The sequence below is a fragment of the Helianthus annuus genome, chromosome 11 (assembly GCF_002127325.2).
Source record: "Helianthus annuus cultivar XRQ/B chromosome 11, HanXRQr2.0-SUNRISE, whole genome shotgun sequence".
Classification (NCBI taxonomy): Eukaryota; Viridiplantae; Streptophyta; class Magnoliopsida; order Asterales; family Asteraceae; genus Helianthus; species Helianthus annuus.
In genome coordinates, this window is record NC_035443.2 from 127,393,223 (window position 1) to 127,411,635 (window position 18,413).

Sequence of the window (18,413 nt, forward strand, 5' to 3'; positions counted from 1 at the left end):
GAGCGAATCTTTAATGAACCATAAGAGCGGACCTCAACTGTTATCCAATAAGCGGACCAACGTGTTCGAATAAGTGGACCAACCAATGACTTATAAGCGGATCTAAAATTGTGACCAATGAGCGAACTTGAAATGTTACAAATATAAGCGAACCTACTAATCTTAGACCTTATGAGCGAACCTCAATCAACCTCAATAAGCGAATCTCTATGAGCGAACCATCCAGGTTCGTTTGAGCGGACCTGTTTGTATGACGCGAATTCGAACAAAAGAACCTCGATTTCTCCTAAATGGCTAGGAGTTTCGATCTGAAACTTGGTAGGGTTGTAGATCAGATGTTTACGCACAACATATCCAAAATTCAGCTGAAACAGACCGTAAAAACCTGTTCGATTTGACGAAAATCAGTAAAAACCGTGAAAAATATGAAAAAGATGAAGAAGAGATGAAATTCGGATCTGAATCTGATGTAATCCTGTGCGAAATCGTGTGATAGATCAGTGCAATCGAGCTCCTGCTCTGATACCACTTGTTGGACCGGTTTTGACTCTGAAACGATTGCGTAACCGAACGTGTGACGTGCGGAATCCGTACACGAACGTGACCGAACACACGAGACGTAATCTAAACTGTGATTCTATTTATTAGATCTGAAAACGTACAGCACCTGAATCACAATGTCACTTTCTCTCTCTAGTTTCTCTCTCTAGATCTTGTAAGCTCCAAATGACAAATGTAGCAAAAGTTCCTAATCTAAACATAACCTCCCTATTTATAGTCTAAGGCATTTAATGAGATTTCTCATTAATTACAATTATGCCACCTTGCCTTTTTGACTAACTATCACTAATTTAACAATATAAATCTTGTTTTCTTCGGTTTCTGCTTCGGACTAGATTGACGAAGGCGATAGACAGATAATGCACTAACAATTTTGACCCTCTCGAGTTTCTAAAATGTTTAGTTTATCCCTTTTTGTACCTTTACTTAAAAAAACTATTTTTTACGTGTGTATTATTATATACGTAATGGTCCAAATTCGAGTTGATATTTTTTACATTGGCTCTTCCACCGGTTTTGTCTCCCCCTACACTTTCATAAATTTTCAAATTTAGACCCCCGACTTTGGTCGTTTCCTTTGTTACCTCAACTTTGTTAAAGACCCTTGACTTTGGTAATTTCCTTTGTTAGATCTTATTTTCACCCACTCTTGGCCCTTAAGTTTAGGAGATATAATTTTCAGCCCCTTACTTTTTTTATGATTGAAAAAATATAACTTTAACCCACTTGAGAGTATATATAATCTGATTTTTTTTTCATAATAGTTTCGTTCATTTACTTAAAAAACTTTAATTTCTTACGTGCTTTTTTATGATTCTAGGCTTACTTTTTATGTACGTTTTGACGTAAAGTTTGTTTTCATTTATAATACTTTTTCATGCTTGCTTTTCATGTACATTTCCGTGTAAATTTTTGTTTGAAAACGAGTCGGGTCAAAAATTCAAGTTGGTCTATGTTAATGTAAATAGTCGATAATAAGTCATACAAAATCATGTCGCAAAGTCAGTACAATATTCGATTGTCTTGGTATACTTTTTTGTATAAATCCGAGTTTGTCTACGTTTTGATGTGAATTTAATGCACGTTTTCGTGCTTTATTTTGTACATTTTCTACATATGAATCGGGTTGCACATAATACATTTTGACTTGACGATATAAATTTAAGTTAGTTGGGTCGCATATAATACATTATCATTATACGGTATAAGATTTACTTTTCGTTTTGATCTAACCGTAACACTACATAGATAAGTTTGACTTCAATTGAAACGTTTTCATATGGTTATTTTAAAAAAACTCGGACATAACATAACGCTCGGACTAATCTGTTCAACATTTGCGATGTATCCATGCCGCAACGCGCGCGGGTCTTATTACTAGTTTAGACCTTAAACCCTAATAATGGGCCGAGCCCAATAGAAATTCCTGAAACCCAAAATATGATCCCAATTCAAAACACAATGACAAAACCAAGGGAGAAGCTCGTTTCTTCAACCGACCACTTTGTCATCAATACAAGAACGATAACCAAGACACTAACCAAGTATAATGCAATAATTAATGATTTTAAAACACTTATTACATTTATTATTATTACTAGTGCTAATACCCGCGAATTTCGCGGTGTTGATAAATGATATGTTTCTTATTTTTCAGAAAAAAAATACGTTTATACTGGTCATACAGAAACTGTACGCATGGACTTATTATGGAAATATGAAGTTGAAGATTAAAATACAACGAAGCATCGTACTATAGATCTAACAAAACCGAAAAGATAAGTAAATGAAGAAAATACGTTTTTCTGGTTTGGAAATAATTTTTCAACTTGAAAACTACTTGGTAATTTTGACCCAGGTATAAAAGCGAATGATGAAAGTATATGAACTCATAACCAAATGTAGATCACACAAGCGAAGTGAATTAAGCAAATGCTATAAATAATGCAATCAATTAAAAAGATATCTATAGTAATCCCAATCTACTTGTCCAATAGCAATATTGTTGACTCAAGTATTATGTTTAATCTTTGACAGTTAAAGTTAGATGTACCAATTATAAAACAAAGCAAAAATTTTCAATAACTTAAAAGTCTATACAGTTTGGCTTGACTCAACATAAACAAAGTCGATATTATCTATTTTTCAAATTGACTTTCATTATGCATCAACTAAGAAATAGATTATTAAATCCACAACTTCACCATATGGCTCAATCTTATCTATTATTTGATAGTTAAATAAATCAGATCGCCATCGGAGACCTTGCCACAGCTACGTTCTGCCTTCAGAAATAACCAAATAAGATGGTTAAGAAGAACAATGCAATTTTGTAGTCATGCATTAACACGTTGGACAAAAGGCGTTTCAAAGATAAACAATAAATTAATATAAGTGTAACATGTAAATACTAAAATAAAGTATTTGTATTAAATGTAATCATGTAAACAAAAAAGTTACAATAGTACTTTATTCCATATATTGAAAGAACAAAGGTGTAGCTTCCAAATACATTCCAGTATCCTGGGGGAGCATATCTAGTTATAGCAGTGCTAAATCCCTCCGATTTAACATATTTCTTACACTTGCTGCCTTTTTCATAGCGGGAACATGCAAAAAATAACAACATTTTGTAAATAAAAATTTGTTGAAGCTTCATACTCAAATATATCATCGGTTTCATTTCCAGAAACTTAGCTAGGTGACGAAATATAAAAAATCAGACTAATTTTACAAAATAAAGATATGTTACCCTTGCTAAATGGCTTAAGAGAAGATACTTGTCAGAGAGACATTTGACTCATCTTTTTGCAACCATACTTGACACACAAACTATTATTAATTAATAACATTAAAAAAAGAGATGGGATATATATTTTCACATAAATAGAATAGCAACCACAGGGACATATATTTTCACATAAATCAAAACAAATGAATTAAACAATGTGTAAAGAAGTAAAGGGACAAAACTGAGAGAATTAATACCGGCGGTGATGAACGGCAGTTATGCTGGATACACTTTTGAGCACGTCCACGATGCTTCTTCTTCTTATCATGCTTGGCTACCTTTGGGATTTGGCCTCCGACCTTACCCGCACACCCCAACAATCCGGGAACTTTACCTGTAATAAAAAAAAATTATGATGGGTACCTGTAATTTCATAAAACAATATCTTACCTCAAAAGTCTTAGATAACTTCTGGATAACTTCGTCAGTTTTCATTGATAAGCGCCTAGATATTTAAAAATAGTAAAACATAGTATAGAACTAACCTTTAACATACCCTAAAAAAACCTTACGAAATCACAGTCTGTACACTATGATTCAGCCCTGCTACGTACCCCAAATCACCTGAGCATGGCCTCCTATTTATGATCTTTTCTCGCAGCTGCTACCATCGCTTATAATGGTTGTTCAGACGCGGTTAGCAGCCCCAAAACACTCCCACACAGCTGCCAAAGATCCCGCCTTGCTGCAGCATCGTTACTCACAATTCGACACGTAAAAGCAAGATTCAATTTACATCTTTCATTTAAGGACCTTCTCTCAACCAATGTTGACATGTAAATAATCACCAAGCAACAAACCAACGTTTAAGATGGTACCAATTCATGGCGCCAACAAATACAAACTAAAAAAGATAAAAGAAACATAAAGAAACTAAAACTTACATCTGCAGCCTCATCCCTCAACTCTGATGACTTTCTTCATCTATTCAAGCATAAAGTAAATGTAGATTAAGTCCACGTGCTAAAAGAAGTTGTTACTAAAAAATAACGACCCAAACGTTTGGAATGAAAAAATTCATCCTAGAAGCCTACAAAGTTTTCATTTATGGACATGCTTTAAGTTGTGCAAATGAATTTCCATCCTAGTCAGAACCCCTAACAGATTGTTGGCATACTACATCTTTTTCTCTTCTTATCTATAGATCATGTAATAACATTAAAGTAATTAGTATCATAATAGTTTTAAATGTCAAAGTTCATATTTGATGGTCAAATTAGAAGGAAAGAAAGAAAATGACGAAAAGCACAACCTAAGTTTTACTAAAAAGGTAAAAACTATTAACCTTACAGATTTAAAGAAACCTAATAATGCTTAGGTATAATCTCATCATTAAAACTTTATTTTTTAATATGCGTACTGAACTAAAAGCACGACTTCTAGTCATTTTTGAGTTCCCTTTTGGAAAAAACTAATATAAGACTGCATGACATATGACATTTAACCAAATCCCATCACACAAAATCAAAATCCTTTGAAAGGATACAGAAACTGATGCAAACGTCTTACACTTGCAATAATACGAAACGATCATATACAAACCTAATGTTTTTAAGCGAACAAAATTAAGGAGATAGAAAATATACCAAGTTAAAGGAAACGTACCATGAGCTTTAGCAAAGAGTAGTCGGCAACGTCTGGCTAAAAGATCATTTGAATCCCTTCTTCAAATGTAAGGCGTAAGGTATTCCACAAGTACTGCATTTTTAATAACATAAACACTAAAACATAAGTATAATAGCACATATAATGAAAAACACTACCTCATATATGTAATTAATATACATGATAAAAAGTGAAATAAATTACTTTAAAAGGTTTGAAGAATTACTACTTGCTAATAGCTTCCGGCCCTTCTTCACACCTTTCATTCAGTTTATCAAACATTTCAACAAAAAGGCGGCCCACCGTATCCATCACCTATATATGATTCCAATTAGAATAACTTTTTAAATCTTGAAATTTATTACCTAAGTTACTTGTCAATACCTGAGAATAATGCTCCTCAATCTTCATTCCACATCAAGGCCTGTGAATTCACACAAATGCATGTGTGTGTAAGAGTCTTAAGCTCTATAAACAGGGACAATAACAAAAACACGTTACAACCCACCACATATTGCATCAAGATGTGTATCAATTAAATGGTAACATAACCACACGTTTACTAAGTCTTGCATCATGTATTAGGGATGAGTGTGGTACCGGTACCAGAATTCGTCAAAACTGGGTACCGATACCGAAATATTTGGTACGGTACAGTACAATACTAGTACAATACTGGTACGGGACCGGTATTTGATTCGGTATTTTACCGGTACCAATAATGCTAAAAAGTGGGTACCGGTACCGAAATGCTCATCCCTACTATGTATGAAAGCTAGTACATGAAACTATTAAGTGATGAAAAATGAGATTTACAACATTGTTATCATTTTATCATTCTTCATTATCATGTTTCACTTTTTACACAAAGATTATCCCAAACCTAAACTTCAATCTAATTTACATTTTTGTTCATAAAGAAAAAAAACCACGGTGTTATTATTTTTTCTTAGTTTAGATCAGTGACATTTCAAAATTAGGTAAAACCGTTTCCACCATCAGACAACACATCTTATAAAGAATGGAAATTCAAATACAACACATGCTTGATATCTTTTACCATGCTGTTAAAATAGGGTTATCTAAGGTGCAATCAAATCAAAACAGATGAAAGTATCACTATAAACAGTAAATAGTACAACTATAGCCAGTGAATTATACATCAAATGCAGAAAGTTTGCAAGGAAATAAAAATAGGGTTCTTTACATTTGTACATACTCCAAAATTCGGTATCGATACCGGGTACCCAAATGCCCATCCATATAAACAACCACAAAGGTTAAGTAGAAACATATTTATTACTTAATAAAAAAACAAAGTAACACCAGATAGTACTTTTAGATTACCTGATCACATCTTCATACCACCTACCGACAACACCTTCAACCATTCAACTACAAAGTAACATCCTTTTTCACATAAACCATAATCAACAAATCATATTTAGTTAACGATGCCTAGAAAATCCAAAATTCCCAGAGATCACATCAAACAATATACCAAAAACTGGATGTATAATCATATATTTAACAAACATAAAATCGAATCCAAGATATAAACTTTTAATCAAGATGTATGCAAGGACAACTCAACCTTTATAGAGACCCAAGGAGAGATAGAAAAATTTGATCCTTCCCAGATTTCATTGTTAATCATACCTACAAAGAAAATGGTTTCTTCACCAGACTTTTAATAAATTGTTGATTGTTTTCTCTTGCTTATATGATTAAACTTTTTAATAAAATCTTCGGCTTCCTAAAAAGATTAAAACCATATAGTTACTTAGCACTTGCTTAAAAGTAAATTTAATACAATCTAAACCAACACCCACCATGATTATTTAATAAAAAAATAAGATATTGAAAAGTACCTTATGCAAATCCAACCTCTTGCAAATGTGATTCTCTGTAAGTATTAAAGACTATATCAAATACAAAAATTAAAGAAAAAACCATATGCGTAATACCTTATCATACCTTAGTGTCATCGTTGGCGGCGGCGGCATCATCATCATAAGCTCATCATCATCAATTAAGCGCAAAAACTCTCAAGATCCCTAAATAAAACTGAAAATTTAATCATCTTAACAAACATGCAATAGAAACAGATAATAACACTTACATAAGAGATCTATAATGACAAAATAATTGATGAAAATAAGATGTGTATAACTAATATATCGAGTATTTGTCATCTATCAATTCAGTTATAAAAAAAGATTGACTCGAAAATATCATCATCATCATAAGCTCAACACCAAACCACCAAATCGTATGAAACCCTAATAGTCAGATCTGGAAAATAAATCTAAAAACAAAATCATCTCAAACAACATCAATGTTCAAAACCATATATATGAAACAATCGGTCAATTACATGCAGAAAAAGATATGAATATTATCTTAATATCAGAATCCTACCTTGATGGAGACGACATTGATGTGTAAGAGTAGTAAATAGATCGAATAGCAAGAAACCCTAGCAAAAAAAACGATTGAATATCAAAATCAGTTAACAATGAAAACATAGATTTAGAAATTGGAATGATAAAATCAGTATGTTTAATAGAAAACATTGATAATCTAACCTTGAATTCGAGCGTTGATATGAAGATCTATGAAGATCCGTAAAGAGCAGAGCGTTGATTACTTGGATCTTGGATTGTTTGATTGGAAAAGAATGATGAAAACCCTAATCGCTGGATTGAAGGATGAAAACCCTAATCGCCGTTGTGAGAATATGAACAATAGGGAAAGAAAATGACCGGGTTGTGTGTTTATATATGAAAACCCTCTCGACCCGAATGGATGTAAACGGATCCCGCGTGACCATTCACTAAAGGGAAATCAATGGATCCTAGTTTTGGCGGGAAAATGAGCTTTAGAGGCCCTAGGAGGAGGACATGTGTCCCCTAATTAAGGCTTTTATTAGGTTGTATAGATTCTAGTTTTCAAATGCAAATAATCAAAATTACTTCAATTTATTTATAGTTATGCAGTCTTGAAAGGATAAAGTATTTATGCTCTTCTAGATCCTTGATGCAGTTGAGATAATACTCGTAACTACTTGCCAACAATGAGTCGTGCTACTTCATTACTTTCATCTTCTTGGAATTTGTCCCCCAAACCGAAGTGAATCATTAACAGCCACACTATACTAATAAGTTCACCACCTTTACTCACTGGTGCTATTTGCATTTCGGGTCGTGAGTTACTTGCAGCATAACACAACATCTCCACCCATACCTTGCTTATAATCTCCCATTTATTCTTTTTCAAACTATTCTCTATCTTCACCAATTCTTTCGCCAAGCGGATACTTTTAAACAAGATCGGCTTCACATTATTGGTTGTTTGCATGTTATAAATCAAAGTGATTATCCGCCGTGAATCCGTTGATCTTTGATATTTGTGAAGTTTGGAAATTTCATTGACATGGGCGAAAACCTCTGCGCAATTATCGAGAAAACGTATTTGTGAAATACCTGGAACTGCTGACATCATGCTTGGTTGCATGGATAGAAGGTATAACTGTTAGGTTTCCGTGGTGATCAGTCAAAATTTATTTATCAAAAACCCGGTTCAATAAATAACAGTTAATTAATTAAACAAGTTAATTAATAAAAACGCAGCGGAAATGTAAACTAATGATCAACAAGACGAAACCCGACAGGATCCGGTTACATACAAATACGAGCACAGTAAAAACATATTTAACTACCGATGAGAAGAATATACCTCGGTTAATGACTAACCGGTCGAGACACCGAGGTTCAACGAACAAGTGCTAGTGGTACGAACTAACGAGAGCGAGTGCGAACCCGTATAACGGCGGCAGACAGCGGCGGCAGTCGACGGCAGTCAGCCGCGGCAGCAGGCGGCGGCGGGCGGCGGCTGCGAACGGCGACCAGCAGGGCGGCGGTGGCGGCATTTAGCTCGCGGTGGCGGAGGAGACCGGCCGCGTAAGGCGGCGGCGATATCCGGCTCCCGGAGGTGAAAAACCCGGCCCGACTTGTGCTTGGTGGTTGAGAGTATTTTTATCTTCTTGCCATTTTGTTCATCTCACCCCTTTCCACCAAATACAAGACCCACTTATATAGAACATGGACATTCATGTATGTTAGCCAAGTGTCAATCATGCAAATTGCATGTAATTCTATTGGTCAAAAAGGGGTGGCAAGTTGCATGTATTTCTATTGGCCAAAAAGGGTGGCAAGTGACAAGTGGCGGTGGGTGAGAATACCCGTGTCACCCGGTCCATGTACCCGTCTCTCCGCTAATATCCGCTTATGATCATAAATATAATTATGATCAGTCTCGTATGTTGTTCGTAATTACCAGTTAAACGGGTTAAGTGGATTTTTAGTTCGTTGCCCAAGGTGTAACTCTTACGGGTCAAGACCCGGTCGGCAGCGTTGACTTATCGAACCGGACATAATATCCAACAATAACATATAATCAGATAAGAGTTTCGAGTTGTCCCTATTTTCTTTGTCTTTGCTGGAGCTATCGGTAGAGGGATCTTGGTTGTATAATAATTCAGTAGCGATGTGCCACAGAATGAGACTTTGATCATAGTCGACACCTGCAACATATTTGAGTAAGCCAGCCCAACCGTCTTCTTCGACTCGAAGAACCCAATCACCGCGTGCTGTACTTATCTCCTTCGCGGTATCCAAGTCATCAGCAAGTTCTGATTTCGATTTGAGCTCCTTGAAGATGAACTCTCTAAGACTCCCAGTGAATGCTTGTGGTTTTACATAAAAGATGCTATCAAGAAAGTCTCTAAGCCCCAACATGTCGACAACTGTTCCCCATAGTTTCGGACGTGGGTGAAGGCAGTAGGAGATAAGATTGTAACATGGAATGGTTTTTGACCATCTACGAGATTTGGGATGTATCTGTATTAGATAGAATATATGTTATTCAAATATAACCATATATATATACATAGGAGGTTCAAAAGAAAATTCCTTTTATTCTCAAAACTTGAAAACTAACAAAAAAACTTAAAAAACATACTAATTTTTTTTCCAATTTTTATAAATTTTCGCTACTTTATATATATAAAAAAATTCAAAAAAAAGTATACTGCACATGCACACTAATATGGAAAAGTCTAAACCACCTATAATTTTTTTTATAAATTTTCGCTCAGTAGTTTTATGTATGTACGTTTCTTGTAGAATTTTTTAGGTATGTACGTTTTAGACCCCCCGGTTTTATAAAAAAAAAAAATTACTTACATAGAATTTTTAGGTTCGGTGACTTCCGACCCCCTGGTGGAAATTTTCAAGCTTCGCCACTGTATATAGGATAAGGATCCGTTAGGAACCACCCTTTATTGCGAGAACCGCGAGAAACAATGTGAACACAACCAAAAATACCTAAAAAATTAAAAAACACACAAGTTTTTTTTAATATTTTTTTTATAAAAATCGCTACTTTTCGTCAATAAAAAAAATAAAAAAAATAATTTTTTTTGATACTAAAATTAGCGATTTTAATAAAAAAAAAATATTTAAAAAAAAAATTCTTTGTGTGTTATTTAGATTTTTTGAGAGTTTAGCTTTATGGTTTACTTTTTAGCATTTAGCTTGGGTGGGGGAGGGGATTTAGGGTAGGGTTCATGCGAGAACCACCTTTATTGCGAGAATCGCGATAACCAATGTGAACATAACAAAATAAACCCACTACACCATCAAAAATCTAAAAAAAACCTAAACCCTCCCAAGCTAAATGCTAAAAACTAAACAATAAAACTAAACCCCCCAAAAAACCTTAAAAAAAAAACTAAAAAACACACAATTTTTTATCATTTTTTTATTAAAATCGCTACTTTTAGTATCCTTTTTTTTAAATTTTTTTATTAACGAAAAGTAGTGATTTTTATAAAAAAAATTAATTTTTTGTGTGTTTTTTTAGATATTTTTAGGTATTTTTTGTTGTGTTCACATTGGTTCTCGCAATAAAAGGTGGTTCCTAATGGATTCTTCTCCTATATATATAGGGGACCGCTAAAATGAAAACCACCTCCAGTTGTAAGAACCATGAGAACTTTTTGATCCGGGGTGAGTTGGACCAAATTTTTTTTTCATAAACGTAGATGCGTGTATTATAAACACATTTGTAAAAAAAGCTCAAAAAAAATGTCGTGTGTGTAGTTTTGAGCACCACAAGTTATGAAAATTTTTTTTGGTCCAACTCGCCCCGTACGGTGTAGCTCTCATGGTTCTTACAACTGGAGGTGGTTTTCATTTTAGCGGTCCCCTATATATATATATATATATATATATATATATATATATATATATATATATATATATGTATATATGGGAGGGTTATATAGGGGAATGTTCATTTGAGAAAAAATTTAATGTGAGAAGAAAAAAAAGAAAGGGCATATTAGTAAAATGCTATTTCATTTATAACTCATATTATTAATTTTTCTCTCTTTAATTAATTATTCAACTAATCATTAATTATCCTACATATAATCTACAAAACCTACACATATCAAAATTTTCCTACATATATCCTACACATTATAGAATTTATCATACACAGTCGAAATTTATCTTACATACCTCGAAATATATCCTACACGGCTTGTAATTTATCCTACACAACTAGTAATTTGTTCTACACTTTAAATTAAGTTGTTTTTTTTTAATTTAAAAAAGTATATATATTTTGAAAAGGAGTTACAAATTTAATTTAGCTAGTTATTAAAGGATAAGAATACAAATTAAGGATTTATGTAAGTTTACCAATATACCCTTATATTAAAATTAAATACAAATATTAAATGAAGTAAAATGAAGCATTCTTATTGGTTGAAACTTGTTCTTTATTCTTCTTACAAAAAAATTCTTCTCATTTAAACCCTTCACTATCTTGAGAACGCTAAATATTGCGAGAACCTTTAGAACGAATGAGAACACCAATCAAAACCATTTTTATAATACAACCTCATTGAAATTAAAATACAACATAAAAAAAATGTTTGGGAACTTTTGCATATAAAGATGTGTAGAAGTTATTCAAATAAAAAAAAATCATTTTTGTAATTTTTTAACTGTTTTTGAAGCATTTTTTTAAATTTTTTAGTTTTTGAGTTTTTTTATTAAAAAGTCTTCTACATGTATTGATATACAAAGACACCGAAATGTTTTTTGAAATATTTTTTTTAACATGTAAAATGCACTTTTCCCTGTGTCTCCACTTTTTTAGTGTTTCAATTCAACCCAACCCTATATATATATATATAGCGTAGGGACAAATACAAATTGTAAAATATAGAAAAAATCGTAATTACCTTAAGTTTGCCCTTGGTCCCGAGTTTATCATATGCTGCCTTTATTGGATAGATTATATTAGTTAGACATAACTACAACAACCCCTTGTCTAATAAATACTAGCCAACATATTGTATCTAATTACCTCAAGTGTGCCCTCGATCCTGAGTTTGAGAAATAGTGGGATGATTCTGTTCTTGAGAGAGTTGACACGCTCCTCATCAGGTGATTTCCGCAAAGCAATGATGGTCCAATCCGAAATCAAGAGCATAAATAGAGCAGTTAAATCCAAACCCAACGCGCCAAAGAGCAAAGCGTAAGTAATCGTAACATCAACTTCACTGAAGTTTGTTTTGCTTTTCATTTTGAATATTATGATTGCTAAACAGATAGTCACCAGAGAGAAAAATCGACTAATGACTCCATACTTGCCATTAACAACAGGAAACTTGGTGAAGAGAACTTCATAGATTAAGTTTAACTCGACCTCAATCACTTTGAATGCGTCTTCCGAGTTCCGATTCAAAAAGAAAGCGCGGCTTTGATTCCATTCCTTTTGATTGTAAATCCTATTAACAAAAAGACCTATAAATTTTTCATAGAACAGATGACCATACTGCACCAATTCCAGTTGAGTTAAAGTCCGCTTTATAGCCTTTTTAGTTGTGTTGACCTTTTTCACTCCATCTTGCACAGGAATCATTTCAATTTGAGCTGGTAGGTTTGCTTCCCTCATGGAATCGTATATATACATGAGTATTGCAGAACTCATGTCCACGTTGGCTTTTTTAAGCATTGATTTTTTGAATCCATCGGCACTCGCAAGATAAAGCGAACGTGTTCTCTCAATGTATTTTATCATTCCTGTCAAAAACATCAACATAGTCGGAATCCATAGCCGGTTATGTGGAAGTGACAGAATAAACACATAAACAACAGCTACACATTGGAAGACAAGACCAAAAAGATGGCGGAGCCACAACTCATTATCTTCCAACGCAAAAGCCGTAATTGTGTCCGGACCACCAAGGTGCACCAAAAGAAATGGAGCCCAGAAGGCAAGAAGGTCTTTATGTACCACAGGGGTCTTATCATTTTTGCCAGAGTTACTACTAGGGTCCCCTTGGCTATTTAAGATAAGCCCAACAGCAAAGTTAGCCGCCCAATCTGCTAACAAGTATGCAGTCCACAATAACATCATTACCCAGTTACTTTTTGTTCGCTTCCGCAAAGGAGCAACGAAAATCATAAACGTTTGTAATAAAAGACTTAAAATGATGAAGCTTCGGAGATCACATGTATCCCATAGTTGTTTCCATTTCGGAGGGATTGGTTCCAACATCGTTCTTCTCATTTTTTTGATTGCTTTGCAAAAGCTTCTTTAGTTATCTGCACAAGATTAAAGTATTGTTAATGTGATCGGCGGTTGATCATAATATCTAAATCTGGGGCTAGCATAAACATAACTTTACAAGCCTCAAGTAAAAGTTTTACATTCTTACATATGTGTATAACACTTTCCTGCTAGTTTGTTTGTTTCAAGAGTGAATTTCAAATTTTGTCCTTTATCTTCGTAGTGAATTTCAGGCCGTATCCTTTATCTTTCAAATTTACGAGTCTTGTACTTAATGTTTTAAAATCTTGCATGTTATGTCCTTTAGCCCTAACCCAGTTAGATTTTTCTGTTAAATCTAGTAATGTAACTTACACATAAAGGTATTATTGTCATTTCACTTTTCAGGTACTAGTTGTGTAAAAAAATAAAATACCTAACCATTAAAAAAAATTATCCCTATACTCAATCAAAGCATTAACAATGTTCTCAAACCCGGACCGGACCGGCCGGTCCGACCGGTCGGGCCGGGAACCGCTGCTAATGCCGGGCCGGTTCACATCAACCAACCGTTTCTGCAGTTGACCGGCGATTCGGTCGGTGACCGGCGGTTCGGCCGGAATTCAGTAAAAGGTTGGACCGGTTTGAGTTTTTTTTTTTCTAACACCATCATTATCCAGCCTCTTGCATCTGCACATTTATCTCGAATATCATCATCCTAGTACATCTAGATAAAGACAAAGCTCCATGAAGATGAAGCAAGATAAAGAAATTGGTTTGTAGCAGGGGTTAGAAAGAAGATGAAGCAAAGAGAGAGAAATTTGTAAAGGAAAAGAGAGGTGAGATGTGATATATATAGCTGGCAATTTATTGAAAACGTAAAAAGTAAGAAAAAAAAAAGAATCAAATGCTTAGTGGAGATGATTAATATGGTAGGTTTTAAAATAATTAATATGGTAGGTTTTAATATATATATATATATATATATGTATATATTATGAATTATCCGGTTCGACCGGTCGGACCGGTCCGACCAGTGAACCCCTAAGGCGTCCGGTTCATTGGCTGGTCCGGTTTTAAAAACATTGAGCATTAATCTTCTTCCCACCCTTCAACCCAAACCCATTTATACGAATTGGTATTTCCTCAAAATGATGGCAGCGAGGTATGTTGAAGCTTGGCCAATAGTTCTTTTTGTTTCTCCAGACCCTTGGAGCGAAAACGTTTAATTAGCACCTAGGTGAAAGTGAAAGCCAAGCAACCGGCGAGTTGGTAATGGCAATGTAACTAACTGAACCAATCAGCCTCTGCATCATCCAGGTAGAAGGAAGCTACAGTCAGTCGATCTGATTCCACTATGCCATAAAAGTCAAAGTAACGATTAGCTTGAGCAACCAACCGTTCTGGATTATCCCCATTAAAGCGAGGAAGCTGAACCGAAGCAGGTTTATGGCAATCCAGGACCGTGAAACAGCCTCCGTTGTGAACTCTCCTTCTCTACCCGCTTCTCCTTCACCATCACTCCACCCCCTCCCCCTGCCTCCCCGGCGACGGCATTGCCTTCCTCCTCGCCTCCGACCTCGCCACGTTACCCCACTCTGACGGCTCCATCGGCTTACCCGATACCCAGTCTCCGATGCCTTCTTCGCTATCGAATTCGATACCCGTTTCAACCCGGGTTATGGAGATATTAACGATAATCATGTTGCCATTGATGTGAACTCCATCGTGTCCATTTGATCCGTTGATTTGGGTACAAATGGGATTGGGTTGAAGAGTGGGAAGAAGATTAATGCTTGGATTGAGTATAGGGATAGTTTTTTTAATGGTTAGGTATTTTATTTATTTAGACAACTAGTCCCTGAAAAGTGAAATGACAATAATACCCTTATGTACAAGTCACATGACCAGATTTAACAGAAAAATCTAACTGGGTTAGGGATAAAAGACATAACATGCAAGATTTTAAAACATTAGGTACAAGACTCGTCAATTTAAAAGATAGAGGACACCGCATAAAATTCACTATAACAAAATTTGAAATTCACTCTTTATTTCAATTAACATAGGTCCATAAACAAACCAGCTAACATGATGGGGATTGTGTTATTCGTCTATGTTTAACGGAACATATAAACAAACACTACTAACACATAGACAAATATATTTTGTTGTTCGTTTAGGAAAATAAAGTTCATTTATATTAATTAGTTTATATACTAGTTGAAAATAAAACAAACACAAATAGACTTACACGAGCATATGCTATTAATTATTTTTATTAATACTGCTTTATTAGAACTTAGTTTTATAAAGCTCATGGGTCTAAGATAGTTTTTACAAACAAACTTGAAAGTTATAGGAAGATAAATTGTTAATTATATTTAATAATATAGAATGATAAATTGTTAATTATATTAATTAATATTTCTTTTAGAGCTTAGGAGCTGTTTGATAGTTGATTTTTTAATGATTCTATTAAGAGATTTCTTTAGAATCGACCAAAGGTAAAGTATGTTTTATTTACTAAAACAAACCTCTGAATTAGACATAGAGCCTCTGAATTTGTGAGATTTATATAAACATGCTGAATGAAGCCTCTTGTTCGATCAGAGGTATTAATAGCTCAAATGGTGGGTTCTAAACAACCCTTTAGTTCTATATAGCTCATGGGTAGAGGTGCACAAAAAACCTGTACCTGGAAACGGATCCGATAAAAAATCTCGAAATCGGTTATTTTTGTACCTGGGTATTGTATACTTGTAACCGAACCCGACTCACCCGTAGGGTATGAATAGGGTATACATTTTGCGCTAAATACCCGTAGCCGAAATCGTACCCGATTTATACCCGAAAATACCCGGAACCGGTTATACCCTATACCCGAATCCGGTTACACCCTATACCCGATACCGGTTTTTTTAATACCCGATAGAATACCCGAATTTTTATGGTATATTTTTATGTTTACTTTGCATTTTTTATATTTAAGTTTTAAAAAAAAAGCATATTATAAAATAAATAATTTGTATTTTAATGAATTTACGTTATTGTAATTTGTTTTTAATTATTTTTACAAATTACAAACCAAATTTAATTTCTAAACGCATTTATTTTTATGTAAAATAATTTTTTTTAAATCGCGTATAAATACCCGGATTCATACCCAGTTCTAATATCCAGTTATACCCGAACCTGATTATACCCTACCAGGGTACATAGGGTACGACTTTTCTCTTCAATACCCGTACCTAAACCCTATCGGATTTCTTTTAATACCCGATTTTTCAATACCTGATCATACTGGGAACTGATTCTATACCCAAAACCAGGACAAAAACCCCACTTGTGCACCTCTACTCATGGGTCCAAGATACTTTTCTAGGTTTTTTCATATAAATACAAACACACTTATACGAACATAAATTGTTAATTATATTGATTCGTATTTCTCTATTAGATTTTAGTTTTATATTGCTTATGGGTCCAAGATATTTTTCTAGTATTTGTCACCAGTAGCGGAGCTTGACCAAAAGTTTTGAGGGGGCGTAAAGTGATGGGACCCAAATTTTTTTTTCCTATCCTTATGTTTCGGGTGGGGTTGGGTTGGCTATTTGATTCAAATCGGGTCAAATAATAATAGTTCCAAATAAAACAAAGTGTATATCTACCAAACTACCCATCCTTTATATAAAAGTTTATAAATATTTAGGATATACAATTTAGGAAAAATAATCAAGGGGGCGATCCTATATAATTTTAAAATTTTCGGACGAAAAATCGGAACTTATACACTTCTAACCGAAATATTGGGGTGGACGGGTGCACCCCTGGGCATCCACAATACTTCGCCCCTGTTTGCCACCGTCTATTTTCATTCACTTTTGTTGCTACTCTAAGTTAACATTTAGTCCGTTTGTAGAGTTGGCTACTATTCACACTGCCCTCAGTATTGCAGTTTCTAGAGATTGATCACTACACCAATTGGATGTGAAGAATGCTCTTCTTCGTGGTCATTTGAATAAAACAGCGTATATCTATCAACCTATGGGTTTTTATGATGCTCATTTATTTTCTGGATCATGTCTGTTTGCTGAAGAAATCTTTTTGTGGCTTGATACAAGCCCCTCGAACGTAACATCAAATGCGGGGGTAGTCATAGTTACCGGTGTAACATTAAATTTGGTGACTTGACTATTGTGGGCCAAAACATTAAATTTATTTTCGCACGAGAGAATTCCGCTTTGTGGAGGGAATCTGTTTAGAGAAGAAAACGACAGTTCCGCTTCGAGGAGGAAAGTTGTTGAGGTTTAGAGAATTCACCAAAGAAACGGGGGGATAGAAATTTTAATAATTTTGATTTCTTCGGTAAATTCCTAAACAGAGAAAAATGCCCGGATAGTCCATGTAATTTCCCCCATTTTCACCTATAGTCCTTAACTTTCTAAAATTACAGCTATAATCCCTAACGTTTCCCTCTCGTTTCTCGGATAGTCTCTAGCGTGGATGGGGGTTAGTTTTTGCTATTAAGTGGGTGTGAAATGACTAATATACCCTTAATGTAAAACAAAATAAAGTAATTAAGTATTATATATATATATATATGTTTATGGGACCCACTTCTTATAATATTATTATTATTATATATATACATATAGCACACACATACATATAATACAGACACCTCACTCACACTCTCTCTCCTTTAAAAAACCACAACCACAACCACCATCACATCCACCTACACCGCTGCCATCATCACTCAGCCACCACCACCACCATCATCATCGCCATCATCACCTCCACCATTACCACCTCCGCCACA

General features: G+C 34.5%; 1 protein-coding gene across 1 annotated transcript in view; it reads right to left on the reverse strand.

The window, feature by feature from the left end:
• Nucleotides 1-2,969: 2,969 nt before the first annotated feature.
• LOC110888328 overlaps nt 2,970-18,413 on the reverse strand; it is a 43,895-nt gene continuing 28,451 nt past the window's right edge. Inside the window, exons 2-14 of the mRNA XM_035979959.1 lie at nt 12,401-13,644; nt 12,276-12,314; nt 8,696-9,858; nt 7,546-8,406; nt 7,379-7,436; nt 6,935-7,014; nt 6,829-6,863; nt 5,342-6,616; nt 5,162-5,272; nt 4,958-5,050; nt 3,838-4,276; nt 3,550-3,686; nt 2,970-3,153 (exon numbers count right to left, since the gene is read on the reverse strand). Of these exons, the coding sequence (XP_035835852.1) occupies nt 9,346-9,858; nt 12,276-12,314; nt 12,401-13,609 (1,761 nt within the window). The 5' untranslated portion in view covers nt 13,610-13,644 and the 3' untranslated portion in view covers nt 2,970-3,153; nt 3,550-3,686; nt 3,838-4,276; ... (6 more) ...; nt 7,546-8,406; nt 8,696-9,345. The remainder of the gene's footprint in view (nt 3,154-3,549; nt 3,687-3,837; nt 4,277-4,957; nt 5,051-5,161; nt 5,273-5,341; nt 6,617-6,828; nt 6,864-6,934; nt 7,015-7,378; nt 7,437-7,545; nt 8,407-8,695; nt 9,859-12,275; nt 12,315-12,400; nt 13,645-18,413) is intronic.